The 14536-nt window shown below is 60.3% G+C and overlaps 2 protein-coding genes across 2 annotated transcripts; both read left to right on the top strand.

The window, feature by feature from the left end:
* The first annotated feature begins 6 nt into the window (after positions 1-6).
* LOC122157408 (rap guanine nucleotide exchange factor 3-like) lies at positions 7-2654 on the top strand. Its single transcript, XM_042813039.1, has 6 exons — positions 7-202; positions 469-556; positions 654-718; positions 920-974; positions 1064-1135; positions 1766-2654. The coding sequence occupies exons 1-6, from the start codon at positions 197-199 to the stop codon at positions 1882-1884; spliced, it is 405 nt and encodes a 134-aa protein (XP_042668973.1). The 5' UTR covers positions 7-196; the 3' UTR covers positions 1885-2654.
* Positions 2655-4764: 2110 nt separating this feature from the next.
* On the top strand, positions 4765-10988 carry LOC122157407 (poly(U)-specific endoribonuclease-like). The gene is made up of 9 exons (XM_042813038.1): positions 4765-4831; positions 8004-8138; positions 8276-8305; positions 8454-8625; positions 9362-9561; positions 9640-9753; positions 9961-10067; positions 10353-10495; positions 10688-10988. The coding sequence occupies exons 1-9, from the start codon at positions 4765-4767 to the stop codon at positions 10800-10802; spliced, it is 1083 nt and encodes a 360-aa protein (XP_042668972.1). The 3' UTR covers positions 10803-10988.
* Positions 10989-14536: the final 3548 nt, after the last annotated feature.

Raw genomic sequence — 14536 nt, 5'->3', positions numbered from 1 at the left:
GTTGGAAGGACCGTTGCTGCCAAGCACCCAGACCAAGTAACATCACAGATCCCAAAGAGGGGAATTGGGATGGGGGTCTTGGAGGTGCATGGAGATTTAGGGGGTTGGGCACGGTGGTTTGTGGGGCCACCCTGACACCCTCTCTGTGCAGAGGCTGCCCCACAAGATCCGTAAGCTGCACGCGGCGCTGGAGCGGATGCTGGTGAGTGCAGCTGCTTCCCATGGAGCTGGAGGGTCTCGGTGATGGGATGGGGTTTAGGGGTCAGGAAGCAGAGCTGGGGGGTTCTGTGCCTGCCCCATATCTCTGGGTTTACTGCCACTCCATGCTGCTCCTGCTTCCCCTAATACACAGCGATGGCACGGAGGTGGTGCAACGTGTGCTCCCACGTTTGGGATGCGCTGTTCCAGGGCACCCCCTCCCCACATCTCTGCTGCCCCATCAGCCCCCATCCCTCTGCCTGTCCCCAGGACCCATCATGGAACCACCGGGTCTATCGTCTGGCCGTCGCCAAGCTGAGCCCCCCCATCATCCCCTTCGTCCCCCTCCTCCTTAAAGGTGCGTACCACAGCTTTGCGCACGCAGGGGACTGAGAAACCAAACCCAGGGCTCACCCCGACCCCCCCCTCCCTCCCCCCATCCCCTCCTGTTGCAGACTTGACCTTCATCCACGAGGGCAACCGCACGCTGGCCGAGAACCTCATCAACTTTGAGAAGATGGTGAGTGGCGGTGGGGGGCTGCTCCCCTTGGACCCCCCTTTGTGGGCGCTGCTTGGCCCAGAGCATCCACGCAGCATCAGCCGTGCCCCACGGTGGGGCTGAGGAGGGCAGTTTCTGCTGAAGCTGCCAGGGTGTTTTCCCAGCTGGGAGCAAAATGGTGCTGGGTGGCAACGAGTCAACCTCTGTGTGCATTGCCCACAGCACATGATGGCGAAGACGGTGCGCGTCCTGCAGCGCTGCCGGGGCCAGGCACACGGTGAGTGGGGCTGGGGGGTCGTGGGGTTTGGGGTGTCATGGGGCTGGGGGGGGGCCGTCACTCAGCTCCTGCTTTCTGTATGCACCCAGCTCCGCTGTCCCCACTGCGGAATCGCTCCCCACACCGACCAGAGGATGCCAGGGCCGTCAGGATCAGCACATGTAGGTGTGGGGCTGGGCTTTTAATGAGGTTTACTCGTTAAGTGCATTAATAGGGTCCACTGGTGTGCCTGTTCTTTAAAAGTGGAGGGATGTGAACACCGGGATGGTGTTGTTGGTGCCTCGACATTTCCAGCTGGGCATCGCTTTGCCCCATGGAACGCACCTGGTCCCGTTTTCTTCTGCTCCTTTAGTGCCAAGGGGGAGGTGGGAGGGTCCTGGGACTGAAACCTTGGAGGTGTTGGGGGGATTTCGTTGAGATGGGCAGTGGGGAATAGAGGGGATCCGTGAGCCACAGGAAGAGGGTTCAGTGGGTTGAGCTAAGGGTAATGGAGGGGGATCAGAAAGCCGCAGTTGAGAAGATGGAGGGGATTTCAGTGAGCTGAGCAAGAGGGGGGGCCAAGAACCCAACAGGAGATGATGGAGGGGCTTCAAACGAGCTGGGCGAGAGGGGGGACCCACGAACCAAGTTGGGGCGATGAAGGGGATTGCAATGAGGTGGGCAGTTTAGGAGGACCCACAAGCCAAGTTGGGGGGGGGACAGAGGAGGAGCCGTGGGTCAGGCTGCAGGCAGAGATGGGGACGTGAGCAATGAGGAGGGGGGTCTCACTGAGCCCATCCCTCACCCTGCAGGCTCGGAGCAGTCGCTGAGCGTGCGGAGCCCCGTCTCCACCTGGGCGTATCTGCAGCACCTGAAAGCCATCGACAGCCAGAAGGAGCTGCTGCGGCTCTCCAGAGACCTGGAGTCCTGATGGGCAGGAGGGAAAGGGAGCCAGGACTCAGCAGGGACGTGGCACTGTGTGTGCTGATGGCACAGCAGCCCCGTGGCTCTGCTATGGGAGCCAGACCTGTCCGTGCAGTCGGGAGCTCACGGGGGCTGTGGGCAGGTGAGGCCACGGACAGCAGGGTCTGCAGCCCCCACACAGTGAGCAATAGAGGTATTTTTGTATGCAAGGCTGTGCTCACCTTATTTCTCCACGCAGCAGCCTGCATTCGCTCCTTGCGCTGTCGGGGTGCCCTGGGTGCCCCCAGCACCAATGCTGCCTGCTCTGGGGGTGCTGCGCTCCATCCCTCTGTCCTGTTTGCCCCCTGGGATGTGCTGTGTCCTCCATCTCAGCTCCCTGGAGCTGCATGGACCCAGGAGCACAGCTTGGGCTAAGCTCAGCCACCTGCGTGCCTCGGTTTCCCCACGTGGACAAGGGAAGAACAGCAGCAGAGATGTGACAGCCTCTGTTGTGGTGGGAGGAAGATGCAGTGATGGAGACGGGGATCAGATCAAGCTGTTCCCAAACCCCCACTCACCCTTCCCCGCACCTCTGGCTGTGCATGGAGCAATGATTGTCCCAGTGCTATAAGCAGGAGGAATGGGGCTGTGGGCTTCAAGGCTGATCCCTGCCCCTAAAGTCTTCCCACGTTTGCAGGGTACCAAGCAAGGCTGGGGTACAAGGGACCGGAGCACTGCTGAGTTCCACCTCACAGTTCAGGGGGTTGGGTTGCTTACAATAAAATTCCCCATCACAGCTAAGAGAAGATTCAAATGTTGCAGCCAGCTCCAGGGTGGGACATGGGGTCCTGGGACCCCCCTGTGTTCATGCCATGGCCCTTGGGATCCTCTGCTCCTCGGTTCTGGGGTTGTTCCACCAGTGGGGTTGGGCAGGGGGTCCGGTTCCCATCTTCCTTGGTTCCTGAGTGAAGCATTTCACCATTTGGGATCCAGGTGTGACCCGCCATAGATCTGGGCAGTGCTGGGCACTGACCTCAGCTCTGCCATAGGTCCATCGTCCTACAGCCACACACAGCCCAGCTCTGAGCCCCCAACGCTCAGCAGGCCTCTGCACTCCCCAAAACACTCCTGAGGTGTTTGGCCCTGGGTTGACAACACAGGGCACAGCACGGTGTCAGTGCTGGAGCAAGTCCTGCTCTGCTAAACATCCCCATTTGGAAAGCTGGGACCAACTCTTATCACCTTGTGTCCCCCTGGTTTTGGGCTCCACCTGAACCATCCCCTGACCACATCCAGATGAGCTGGAGCAAAGCAGAGCAGTGATTCCCTGCCATGTGGCCCCAAATCAGGCAGCCCGGAGCTCCTTCCATCACCTTCTCCAGGTTCCTTGCCCTCAAGGAGCCCTGATGTGGAGGAGCTCATTTTGGTGAAGGAAGGGTTAAGTGGAAGCTGTGCGCTTTCCAGCTGGATCCCAGCCTGTGGATTACCTTCAGCCTGCAGATCTGCTGCCTGGTTGTGTCCCAGGGCTTCTCCCTTCCTCCTGCAGACACGACGCTGGCCCCAACATCAGGCTTGGCTGCAGGCATCTCTGCTTGACTGGAAAAGCTGAGCCCTGTCTGCTTCCCCTGGTTCAAGCACACCCCGTTCCCTACACTTTCCATAAGCTAAACCCACGCTGGGATTTCCCCAGGAGCACCTCCTCCTTTAGATCCCACCCCACCAGCTGTTCCTATGGGGAGCAGAAGCCCCACAAGGTCGCTGCCTTCCATGGGGAGAAGCCCTGGGTGCAAGAGAAGAGGGCAGGTGCTGGGCTCCCACCTCCTCCATGGGGCTGCTCCACATCCCAACATCTCCTCCTCTTCCTCCTGTGGGGCTGAAGGACCCATCGCCCATCCCAGCATCCCGGAGAGGAGCAGAATGGACGCCCCATGGCTGCAGCCAAAACTCAGTGCCTGGGTATCGCTCTCAACTTCTTGCAGCCAGGAATCTTTCTTTTCCCCGTTTCCTCCACCTTTGCTGCTTGTTAGGCATTTTCCCCATCGGTGTTGAACAACTAGCATTCATCAGAGCCCAACCCGGGTGCCTGAGGGTGATGGCAAGCTGGTCCCAAAGCAATTACAGGCATGAGAAAATCCCAAATCTCACAGCATCTCCCAGCTTGGTCATGTGCAGGGTGTGAGAGACACTCAGCTCATGATGACACCGAATCATCCCAGAAAACAAAACTGCTGTCAGCACGGACGTGTCAGCAGGGTCAGCAGCTCAGGGATGAGGATAGGAAATGACAGAGGGGTGAGAAGGATGCCAAACCTTTTTTCCTTACGGAACTGCTCAACTGTGTGCCAAGGGGTCAGGATGGGTGCTGCTGGAGGGGTCACAGGTTGCATCCACTGGGCTGGGTGCTGTTCAGAGCAGGGACATCTGCTTGGGGTGGGGGTTTGGGGGGGGGGGGTCCGGGGTTTTTGCGGGGGGGAGGGGGGGGGGGGGGGGGCAGAAGGAAAATGCAGCTCCCAGGGCTGCACGCAGGGCTGGTGGCGGGGCTCTCTGGGGAAGCACAGGCAGGGGGATGCGGGGATGCAGCACCCAGTGACACCAATACCCACCCTGATCCCCCTTGGAGGTGAGGACCCCCCTCCCAACCCCCCCAAGATGCTTTCCCTTTGCTCCACAACCGTCACCCTGGGGAAGTGCAGACAGAGAAGTGGAGCAATCCCAGGAGCTGGAATTACCAGCCCTCCTCCCACTCTGGGCAGGCTGTAATTAGGACACGCACTTAATGAGCTCTGGTGAAGTTGGGGTGCAGCCTGCAGTGAGGTCCTTGGTTTCACCAGGCTCCTCCCTCCGCTCTGGGGACCCGCATATAGCAGGGAGAGCTCAGCAGCACCCACGTTACTGCCAGAGAGCCGAGATGCTGCGAAGCACCGGGATGATGAAGGCCTTCATCCTCTTCCTCGGGGTGGGAATGGCCTTGGGCTGTGAGTACCAGAGCTCTGCGTGGGGAGGGGGCCGCACTGGGCTGAAGGAAGGGGGGATTTGGGGAGTGGGGAGCTCAGGGTGCACCAGGTGCTTGGAATGGAGTCGGATCTTTCCCAAAGAGTGGGGGATATTTCCATGCTGGAGGGTTTCCCTGGGGTTTCTGCTGGTGATGGAATGGGGGTTGTCCTTCTCTTGGCTGGGTTTTGGGCACGCTGCCGTGCTCTCCTCCTGCAAACCCACCTTCCCTCTGCTCCTTCATCCTGGGAGAGCAACGAGGGCGATTTCTCCACTTCCTTACCCACAAACCTGCTGCTGGATGGGGGGTGGTGAAACCCAGCGTCTGCGAGGCGCAACATGAATCTGGATGTTTTGCCCACGGCAAGCACCAGCCAAAGCTCCCAGACAGCACAGCTCAGCCACACCAGCACAGCTCCAGCGCTCAGACTGGAAGCACACCGGGATGCTCTGGGGCTCCCAGCACCCCAGGCTCTCACCTGGCTTCACCTCGAGCCAGCTCACACCTCGGGCAGTGAGCAAAGCAGTGTGAAAGCTGTCATCACCTCCCTGTGCATCACCAGAACTGCCTGCAGCTTCCAGAGCTGCGAGCATCCCGGGTCGACAGGGCAGCACCTGTGGGACAGGTCTGGTGGCAGCGGGTTTGGTCACCCCATCATCGGTCACACAAGAGGTGCTTGTGGAGCTCGGGGATCATCCTTGCAGCTGTTGGTGTGAGTTGGAGGGCTCGGCCCCGCTCTGCATGGCCAGGAGCTGCAATGCAATGCAATGCACACCAAAAAAAAAGGGTTTGAGAGATGGGGCAGAGCAGGGCTCAAAGGATGCATGGGTAGGGATGGCTGCTGCAATAAGGAGCAGCGCCTGAGCATCGTGCTTTTGGCTCTGCTCATCGGCGCGCCGCACGTGATGCGCTGCTGCCGCTGCTGCATTCTTGGATGAAGCGTGGACCTGTGGTCTGTTCTCGAGCAAAGGAGTTTCATCACCATTCTGATGCTGTGAGCTGTGTCTGACGCTCCAGGAGCAGGCGGCTCAACCCAGGATGAGCAGTGAGGAGTTTTGCAAGGCCAAGGTGTAAGAGGAGCTGCTTCCACGTTGGGCTGCCCATGAGGAGTCACCACGTTCTCATCCTGATTAATGACCCTCATGAGGAAGCACGGCTCTGGCTGAGGAGCTGAAGGGCTTTTTGGCTCCATGCAGGCAGAGTATCCACTGTTCTTGGCACAAACTCAATGCAGACTCCGTCGTTTGGGGGCCGTTCTGAGGATTTGGCTGCCAAAACCACATCTGTCCTCAACTTGCCTCATTTGGCAACCGTCGGGAGAGGATTCTGCCGGGGGAGGGCAGGAAGATTGAGTCCTGTCTAGGGGAGTGATGGGCCAGAGATGAGGGCAGGAGGACGAGCCTGGGTCTGTCCACACAGATCCCAGCATCTTTTGGGCACAGCATCCCCTGGGCACAGCATCCTTTGGGCACAGCATTTGGACACAACATCCCATGGGCAGGGCATCCTCTGGGCCCAGCATTTTGGCACAGCATCCTTTGGGCACAGCATTGCACAGATGCACAGATGCTGAGCACTGCAGCATCCCTCTCCTCCTGACCTCCTTCAACACTGCCAGCTCTCCCTTTGGTTCTTCTCCCTAAAGAGTGTTCCAGCAGTTCTAACGTAACCATGAAGAGTTGCAGGCTGCCCTATAGCTGTTTTTAGGTTCAAACCTGGTGAGCAAACACCCTCCTGCAGCCATCCCACTGCAGGGAAAAGCCTGGGATGCTGCAGCTCTTCTTGCACCTGAGCCTTGGAAGGGAACGGCCGATGCTGAGCTCTCTCTGAAGGCTCTGTGCAGCTCCCAGCCCTGCTGAGCTGCAGTGCATCCCAGCGCTGGGCTTTGCCATAACACACTCAGGGAACTTCTCAGCGCTGACCCACGCGTGGGCAGTTCCTGCCTTGTGCAATCCCTCCAGGGCTGCAGCTGGAAAATGAGCCTGGATGTGTCATTCGGGGTGACTGATCCCCACTGGTGCTTTGGGAGTGAGAGGGATGGAAACAAGACGAGGATTGCTGCTGCTCATCCCCACTGGGGCTCCAGACCTGCTCAGCTGGGTGACCTGGGGGCAGATGGAGCAACGCTCACCTCAAACTACCGGATGGGAAGAAGTAGAACCACGGGTGAATCTCCTCCAGGAGCACCCCAGGAAGCCAAGCAGCACTCAGCAGTGCTGAGCAGGAGATGCTGAGGCAGAGATGTTCTTCCCTCCCATCACCCCCCGTAGTTTGGCAGCTCCGAAACAGCAGCACTGGGGCGAAACGCACAACAACAGAGCAGTGGATGAAGTTGCAGGTAGAAATCACTCAGTGCAACACTCAGAGGTCACGACAAAGGTTGGAGTTTGCCAATGCTGTCTCTCACCTTGGTGCCGTACAGCACCCTGCGAGGGCCCCTCGTCCTTTTGGGACACGACGTTGGCACTGCTCATAGCACAGCTTGGGGCTCAGCTCTAATTTTAGGCGCGTAATGGAGCTGCATGATGCATGGGTGGTATAAATAGCTCAGGAAGGAGTCCCCTGTTTTCATTGCGAATTGCAAATAAAGGCGTCTGGAATGCGGTGCTGCTCTGGGCCATGGGCTGAGGCGGGCATTAGTGGGTGAATCAGGGCAGGGATGAATGAAGGAGCCAGGAAGGCGCTTCCTGGTGCCAAGTGGCCGCAACGTCTCTGTAGCTGAATGACCACAGAGAAGTTGTCCTGAGGACTCACCTGATCCAAACCCAACTCATCCAACCCAAAGGTTCCCGAGTAAGCTCCAGCCGTGGAGCTTGGTCCGTTTTTGCTCTGCCAAAATGAGGAGGGAATGGCGTCAGAGCGCACAGCCAGCGCTTTGGGCACTGGGATGCTGCAGATTGAGGGGCTGCTCAGCCCCACAGCGGCCAGAGTTCCTCTTCTCCCCCCTGCACACCCCCAGTGTGGCTGTCCCCATGTTGTCCCTTTGTCCCCATGCTGTCCCTTTGTCCCCATGCTGTCCCTTTGTCCCCTGTCTCCTTGTCTCCTTGCTGTCCACCAGGACCCAGAAGGAAGATCCGCTCCCGGATTTGGGTCTGGATGGAGCAGGGCTGCTGGTCCGCCCCACAGAACCGCACTGTTGTTTCTCTCCCCCAAAGCCCTGTACACGGACCCCGACTCCTGCAGGGGTCGCTGCGAGGAACCCTACAGCCACGAGGATGAGTGCCACTGCGACGCCGACTGCCGGAGCCGCAACAGCTGCTGCTGGGATTACCTGGAGCACTGCGGGGCGGGTGAGCATGGATGGGTGGGCAGCACCCAGCGATGGGGTGCAGAGGGCTGAATGCATCCGCCTGCGCTGCTTTGCAGTTGGGTGCACGGTCCTGGGCGCAGCTCCTTCACCCTGAGCTCTTCTCTCGGCTCTGTGCAGGTGAGGAAGCGGTGCACAGACGTGCTGAAGGTGAGCAGCGTCACCCCACAGGGATTGCGGGGAGCAGCATCGCACCTGAAGGCCTTTACCCAAAAAGAGAGGGCTTGGTGATGGCTGGGAGCACCCCTCCATGCTCTGGGGTCATGCCATGCCCCCCAGCTCCCATCTCTCTCCTCAGAGCACTTCTCCAGCAGCCACGATGCCATCAGCGATGAGGAGCTGCTCCACGTCTCCGAGCAGCTCTATGGGGCGGATCGCAACAAGGCTCAACCCAAAGACATCGCCATCAACCCACAGCACCGGGTTGCCCCCGACCAAACGGGGCTCCAGGAGGATCGCTCCCCCGAGCCGTGAGTGTGTTTCACCAGTGCACGGCCAGGAGGTTGGGCTGGGTGGTCTTAAAGGGCTTTTCCAGCCTTAATGATTCTATGGTTCCGAGGGGATGCCGTGGTCAGGACCCCAACAGCTGGGCTTGGGGGCAGGGATGGTTTTCACGTGGGATCTCTACTCATAGAGCCGTAGAATCATGGAATCATTCAGGTTGGAAAAGACCTCCAGGATCTCGAGTTCCAACCCCGGCCCGTCCCCCCATGCCCGCTGACCTCGTCCCCAAGTGCCGCATCCTTGCCATTCCTTGTCCCCTCCTGGGTTGGTGGCCCCACCACCTCCCTGGGCAATCCGTGCCAATGCATTACCACTCTTTTGGAGAAGAAATTGTCCGTAATATCCAACATGAAGCTCCCCTGGTGCAACCGAAAGCCATCATTTCTCATCCCCTCCTCACCCCAACCTCCTTTCAAGGCGTTGTTGAGAGCAATAATGTCACCCCTGATCCTCCCTTTGAGAGTGAACCACCCCAGTCCCCATCACATCTGTGCTCCAGACCCCTCCCAGCTCCATTCCCCTCTCTGGATGCACTCCAACACCTCCATGTCTTTCCTGGCTGGTTGTTATGACCCAAGTGCAGCACTTGGCCCTATTGAGCCTCATCCCATTGACCTCAACCCATGGATTCAGCCCACCCGGACCCCTCTATAGGACCTCCCTACCCCTCTCCTCCCCAGCTCACGTCCTGCTCTCTCCCAGGCTCTATGCATACGTCAACGAGAAGCTCTTCTCCAAACCCACCTACGCCAGCTTCATCCGTTTGCTGGACAACTACCAGAGGGCGACGGGTCGTGAGGAGGAGGTGACGGCCGAGGAGCTGCAGGAGCAGAACGTCTTCCTCCGGGAGGTGATGAAGACGGAGCTCATGAAGAAACTTTTCGCTTTCCTCCATAAAAAAAGTGAGTGTGGATCAAGGCCGGGGCCGGCTGTGATGGGGTCCGTGTGCTGATCCAGCTGCTCTTTCCCTCTGCATGCAGATCGTTACGGCTCCGAGGAGGAATTCCTGCAGGATCTGAAGGAGATGTGGTTTGGGCTCTACTCCCGAGGTGATGGAGAGAAGGACTCCAGCGGCTTCGAGCACGTCTTCTCAGGTGGAGCGCACCCCAGGAGGATGGGGAACGTGGGGCGGCTCCTTGGGGTCCTGGATGGGGGATTTGGGTTGGGGGAGGCACAGTGGAGCAGAGCTGGGATTTGGGGCATTCGGCCCCATCTGAGCACATCCCTGGTTTAAGGGGGGGCAAAGCTGGGGGATTTGGGGTGAGGGTGCCCGGCTCACCTCGATTCTCCTTTGTGTTTAGGGGAGATTAAGAAAGGGAAAGTGAGTGGATTTCACAACTGGATCCGCTTCTACCTCCTGGAAAAGCAGGGACTGGTCAACTACTTCAGCCACAACTTTGATGGGCCGGTGAGCCATGCCGTGGGGCAATGCAGGATTTGGGCAGGGAGCGCTGACCCCACTCCATCAGCCGCATCCCAAGACCCCCAGGATGTGGGGCAGAGCTACTCAGCCTGCTGCGTCCCTGTATAGGGACCTTGGGACGGAAGCAGGGTGGGCAGATCCCACTGCAGTGGGCGAATGGGGCAGATGTGGGGCTGGGAGTGCCCTGCTTGGGGTGCAGCCAGGCTTTGCTTGGCTCCCGTGCCCTGCTATGGAGGATCTCATCCCCAAACCCCTTTCTGCTGCTTCCAGTGGGACACCTACCCTGATGTACTGGGGCTGCAGTTCAGCTGGGACGGCTTCTACAAGGAGGTGGGCTCTGCCTTCATCGGCTGCAGCCCTGAGTTTGAATTTGGCATCTACACGTTGTGCTTCATTGCCCGACCTGGGAGGGCGTAAGTACTGCGTCCGTCTGTCTGTCCTCTGGCCACGGAGCCGGCGGTGCCCTCCTGTCCCCACTCTGGATTTGGGAAACCCTATGGAGCAGCTGAGCCAGGTCCCACTGCCCTCAGCTTTGGGGTGGGGTTGGGGGCGTGGGGACACCCTATGGAGGCGATGGTGTGGGGCAGAGCTGTATGTCCCCACAGATGTCACCTGAGCTTGGGTGGCCACGGCGTCAGCATCCAGACCTACACCTGGACCAAGTCCACCTACGGCCATGGCAAGAAATACATCGCCACTGCCTATGTCATCTCACCCTGAGCCCATCCACGTCCTGGCCAGGAGGAATGGGGCGTCTGCAGCCCCTCTGCTCCGGGGTCATGGGCTGCCCCACAGCACAGCCCCCTATATGGGGCAGGAGTGGTCCTGCCCTGGGAGACGGATGGCCACGGGACCTGTGTGGAGCAGGACAGCCCATATGGAGGCTGTGGGGGGATGGAGGTGGCAGCCCTGGTGCCATGGAGTGTGGCACTGCCTGCTGACAGCAGGAGAGCCGGGGAGCTGCGAGGGATTTGCAGTGGACAGAAGCAACCTCAAGTGGAATAAATACTGAGGCTGGAAGGAAACGCGTTCAGTTCCTCTCTGCTGTGGGTCAGGGTGATTTTGGGGGCCTCCGTGCTGCTCACCCATCTGGAGCAGCACCCCAAAAATTGTCCGTCCCCCCCCTCTTTCTCCCAGCCATGCAGCCATGTGGGTGCTAACAGGCTAATTCCTGCTCCAGTGGGTCCTGCCCCAAGGAATTGCCCCACTGGGGCCCTCTGAGCTTCTGTGTCCCTCAAGCTGTGTCCCTGAGGCTCTGTCCTCTCCCCAAGGACCATCGCAGGGGAACTGGGGGCTGCCTGCACCGAAGCCCAGCTGAACTCTCCCCAGAGACCCCCAGCCCTCCCCAGTGCCCCCCAGCACAGAGCGCAAACCCAGGATCCCCGTGTGCAGCTTGTCCAAAGGAGACAACACCTATTGTAACTCCATCCCCCCATATCCCCACAAAGCCCCCACACCCTGGGGGTGACAAAGACCCCAAAAACTGTGCTGAGCCCCCTCGAAACCTCTCCTCCCCCTGCTCAGCCTCATATGTACACCCTTTCCTCCTCTCCTTAGGATTTCGGGTGCTCCTGGCAGGACAACCACGAGCAGCAGGGCAACTTTATGTGTGTATGCATGTGTCCCACCCTATTTACATCCCCCCCCCCCCCATTCACATCATTCCCCCCTCCCCCCTTTTGCAGCAGCACAGGGTCCCAGGGTGGGGATGCTGCTCTGGCGGGCAGCACTGCTGAGATTGGAGCTGCCCGACAGATGGCGGCTGCAACAGTTCCTGGCGGAGGGCTGGGCGTCCCCGCGCCATCTGCCAGGGGTCACAGGTGACCCCCCAAACCCCGCCGAAGGGGAGGGGGGCATGCCAGAGCGTGATTTATAGGGATGCACTGGGGAGGGTCGGGGGGGGGGGGCCGGCCGGGTGCAGGGTGGGGGGGGTGGATCTCTCTCTCTCTTTCCCCAGCTCTGTGCCATGCATTCATGCGCATGCAGCAGCCCAGGAGCTGCGGGGGGATGCTCTCCTGCTGGGGTGGGTTTGCAGGGGGCAGATTGCACAGGGCAGAGCGCAGGGGGGTGATGATGCCCCCCGTATCTGCTTGCTGGAGCCCACCCTAAAGCTTTCCGGCGGAGCTGTCAAGGCAGCTGGTGGCGGCTGCTTGTCGCAGGGCTGCCCTGGCACAGCACCCAGCTCCTCCTCCCCAACCCCATCCTCCACGTGCCCACCTCAGATATCCTCCCCGTGATGCCCAACTGCCCTTTCCTGTCCGTCCAGCGGGATCCCAGCACCACGGAGGTTGCAGCTCTCCTCTTTGCAGCTGCAGGGCACCCAGGGCTGATTTCCCTGCAGCCGTTTCTGGGGTGAACGGAGGCAAAGCCCAGCAGGAACAGCTCACCCACCTCGCTCCCATTCTGCTGCGATGGGGATGGGGTGAAGTGCTGAGAGATGCTTGGGGGATGCTGGGGAGCTGATGTTCACTTCGGCTGCATCCAGGAGGATGTTCCCTTGCTGCTGCAGACTCCGGAGGTGCAAGAAGGAAGGAGGAGGGCACGTTCTTGGGAATCAGCTTCGTCTGGAAGCTGGCAGCAGGGAAGGCTGCAGATAACACCCAGCAGCAGAGCACAGCCAGAGGGTCACTGTGGGCACAGTCCCTGCTCCAGCCTTGACCCACAGCATCCATAGGGACGTGACCAAGGACCTTGAAGATCCATCGGGGTCCGGCACGCTGTGCACTGCTGGAAGGGACCCCAAGACCTTCCCTAGGGCCACCCCATCCCTCCCCGTCTCCCCGCCCTGGGGACAGACTCTGCAGAGAGGAGAGGAACCCCCAGAAAGTGTTGGGAAATGAAACAAAACAAGCGGAGAAGAAAGGGAAGGGCAGGAGCAGGGCGGAGAGGAGGGGCAGGTGTCAGCAAGCTGCCTCCAGCCATCTGTTGCCAGCTTGGGGACTCGGGGCCCCCCCAGAGCTGCGTCTGATGGGGACGATGCTCAATCTCGGGGGGGACACACGGCTGCATCCCCCACCTGAGCGCAGTCGGGAATGTGGGGCTGAGAGGGAGTGTGGGGGAGGCGGGGGGCTGCACCCAGGAGGAACGGGGCCGTCCCCACGGTGCCCCACAGAAACTCGCCTGGCAGATGTGCCCCCTCCTACAGTCAGGGTTATGCGAGGCGAGGTTGAGAGAGCAGCCCTGAAATGTGGCTTTGGGGGATGCTCAAAGGTGACGGGCATCGTGCAGAGGGGCTGCGGGATGCGGTGAGCACCTCTGTGCAGGGCACCGTGTCTGCATCCCCAAATAATTCCCCTGGGTAAGCTGAGCAGCTCCAAACGTGGGCAAGAGGCCCCCAGGGAGGTTGTCCTCCTGAGGGACGGCGCTGGCATGGGTCTGCCCCACACCCCATGGGTCAACCCTACACCCCACAGCCAGACCCTGAGTGCCACACCGTCCCCATGGGAGCTTTGCAGAGTGAGGATGAGGAGGGTCCCAGCTCCCCGTGAGCCCTGCTTGTGTGCGTGTGTGTGTGACATCCTAATCCCAGAGGCCTTGGGGAGCGGGACGCTGAGCTTTAATCCCCTTCCGTAAGCGATACGGCCCTAACTGCCCCGATGGGACTCCGACCACATCTGGTCACACAGCCCACGGGGCTGCCCGGCACGGCGCTGCGCTAAGAGGATGAGGATGCAGAGGGGGACAGGATAAACCATTTACGCCGCGGGCGCTGTTCTCTCGGCGGCGATCAGATGTCGGAGCTGGGGCTCCATCTGGGCACGCGGCACCTCGGAGGCCCTCCCTCCTCGCTTCTTGTCCCGTGCAAAGAGCCCCACGTCATGCAGCCACCTGCCATCCTGCTCTCTATGCTCGGTGCTGTGGCAGAAATGCCCCCCCAGCAGCCCCCCGCCCTCCCAGCACCAACCCCGCGCTCTGCCCTGCGCTGCAACGCTCAGCTCTGCGCCAAGGAGGGAGATGCTATAGGGGAGAGCAGGAGGGGGCTCAGAAAGCTGCTATCCCTGCCCTGAGTGGAGGAAATGACCCCAAATAAGCTCAGGTGCTCCTTTGAACATCCTAGAACAGACCCAGCGGCTGTGCTCCCTTCTCCCCCCCCGTTCATTTGGGGATGTGGGAGAGGGGCTGAATCCTGCTGCCAGGCTCTGGGCACCACGAATCCTCCTCTCGCAGCTAATGTTTCCCTCTGGGCTGCAAACCCAGAGCCCCTCCTGAGGGGGCATCGCTGGCAGCTGGGCTGGGGGCTGCGCTCAGCGCCGGGTTAACGAGCGCAGCCCCACAGCGCGGCCGTTAGCACATATGGGAGCGTGAGAGGGGAGCGACGCGTGCCGGGATCCTGGAGGCGTTTGGGTCAGAGCTCCCTCTTCTCCATCACTTCTCACAGCTGCAGGCTCCGTTCCAGCCACAGTGTGAGGGCAGCGACGGTCCGACTACGGAGATGCTCAGAGCCACCCCCCCCC

Source organism: Centrocercus urophasianus, unplaced genomic scaffold, assembly GCF_019232065.1.
Source record: "Centrocercus urophasianus isolate 14NV4802_14NV808 unplaced genomic scaffold, USGS_Curo_1.0 seq_1348, whole genome shotgun sequence".
NCBI lineage: Eukaryota > Metazoa > Chordata > Aves > Galliformes > Phasianidae > Centrocercus > Centrocercus urophasianus.
Note: the sequence above shows the minus strand (reverse complement) of the source record. Positions and strands in the feature narration are given on the sequence as shown.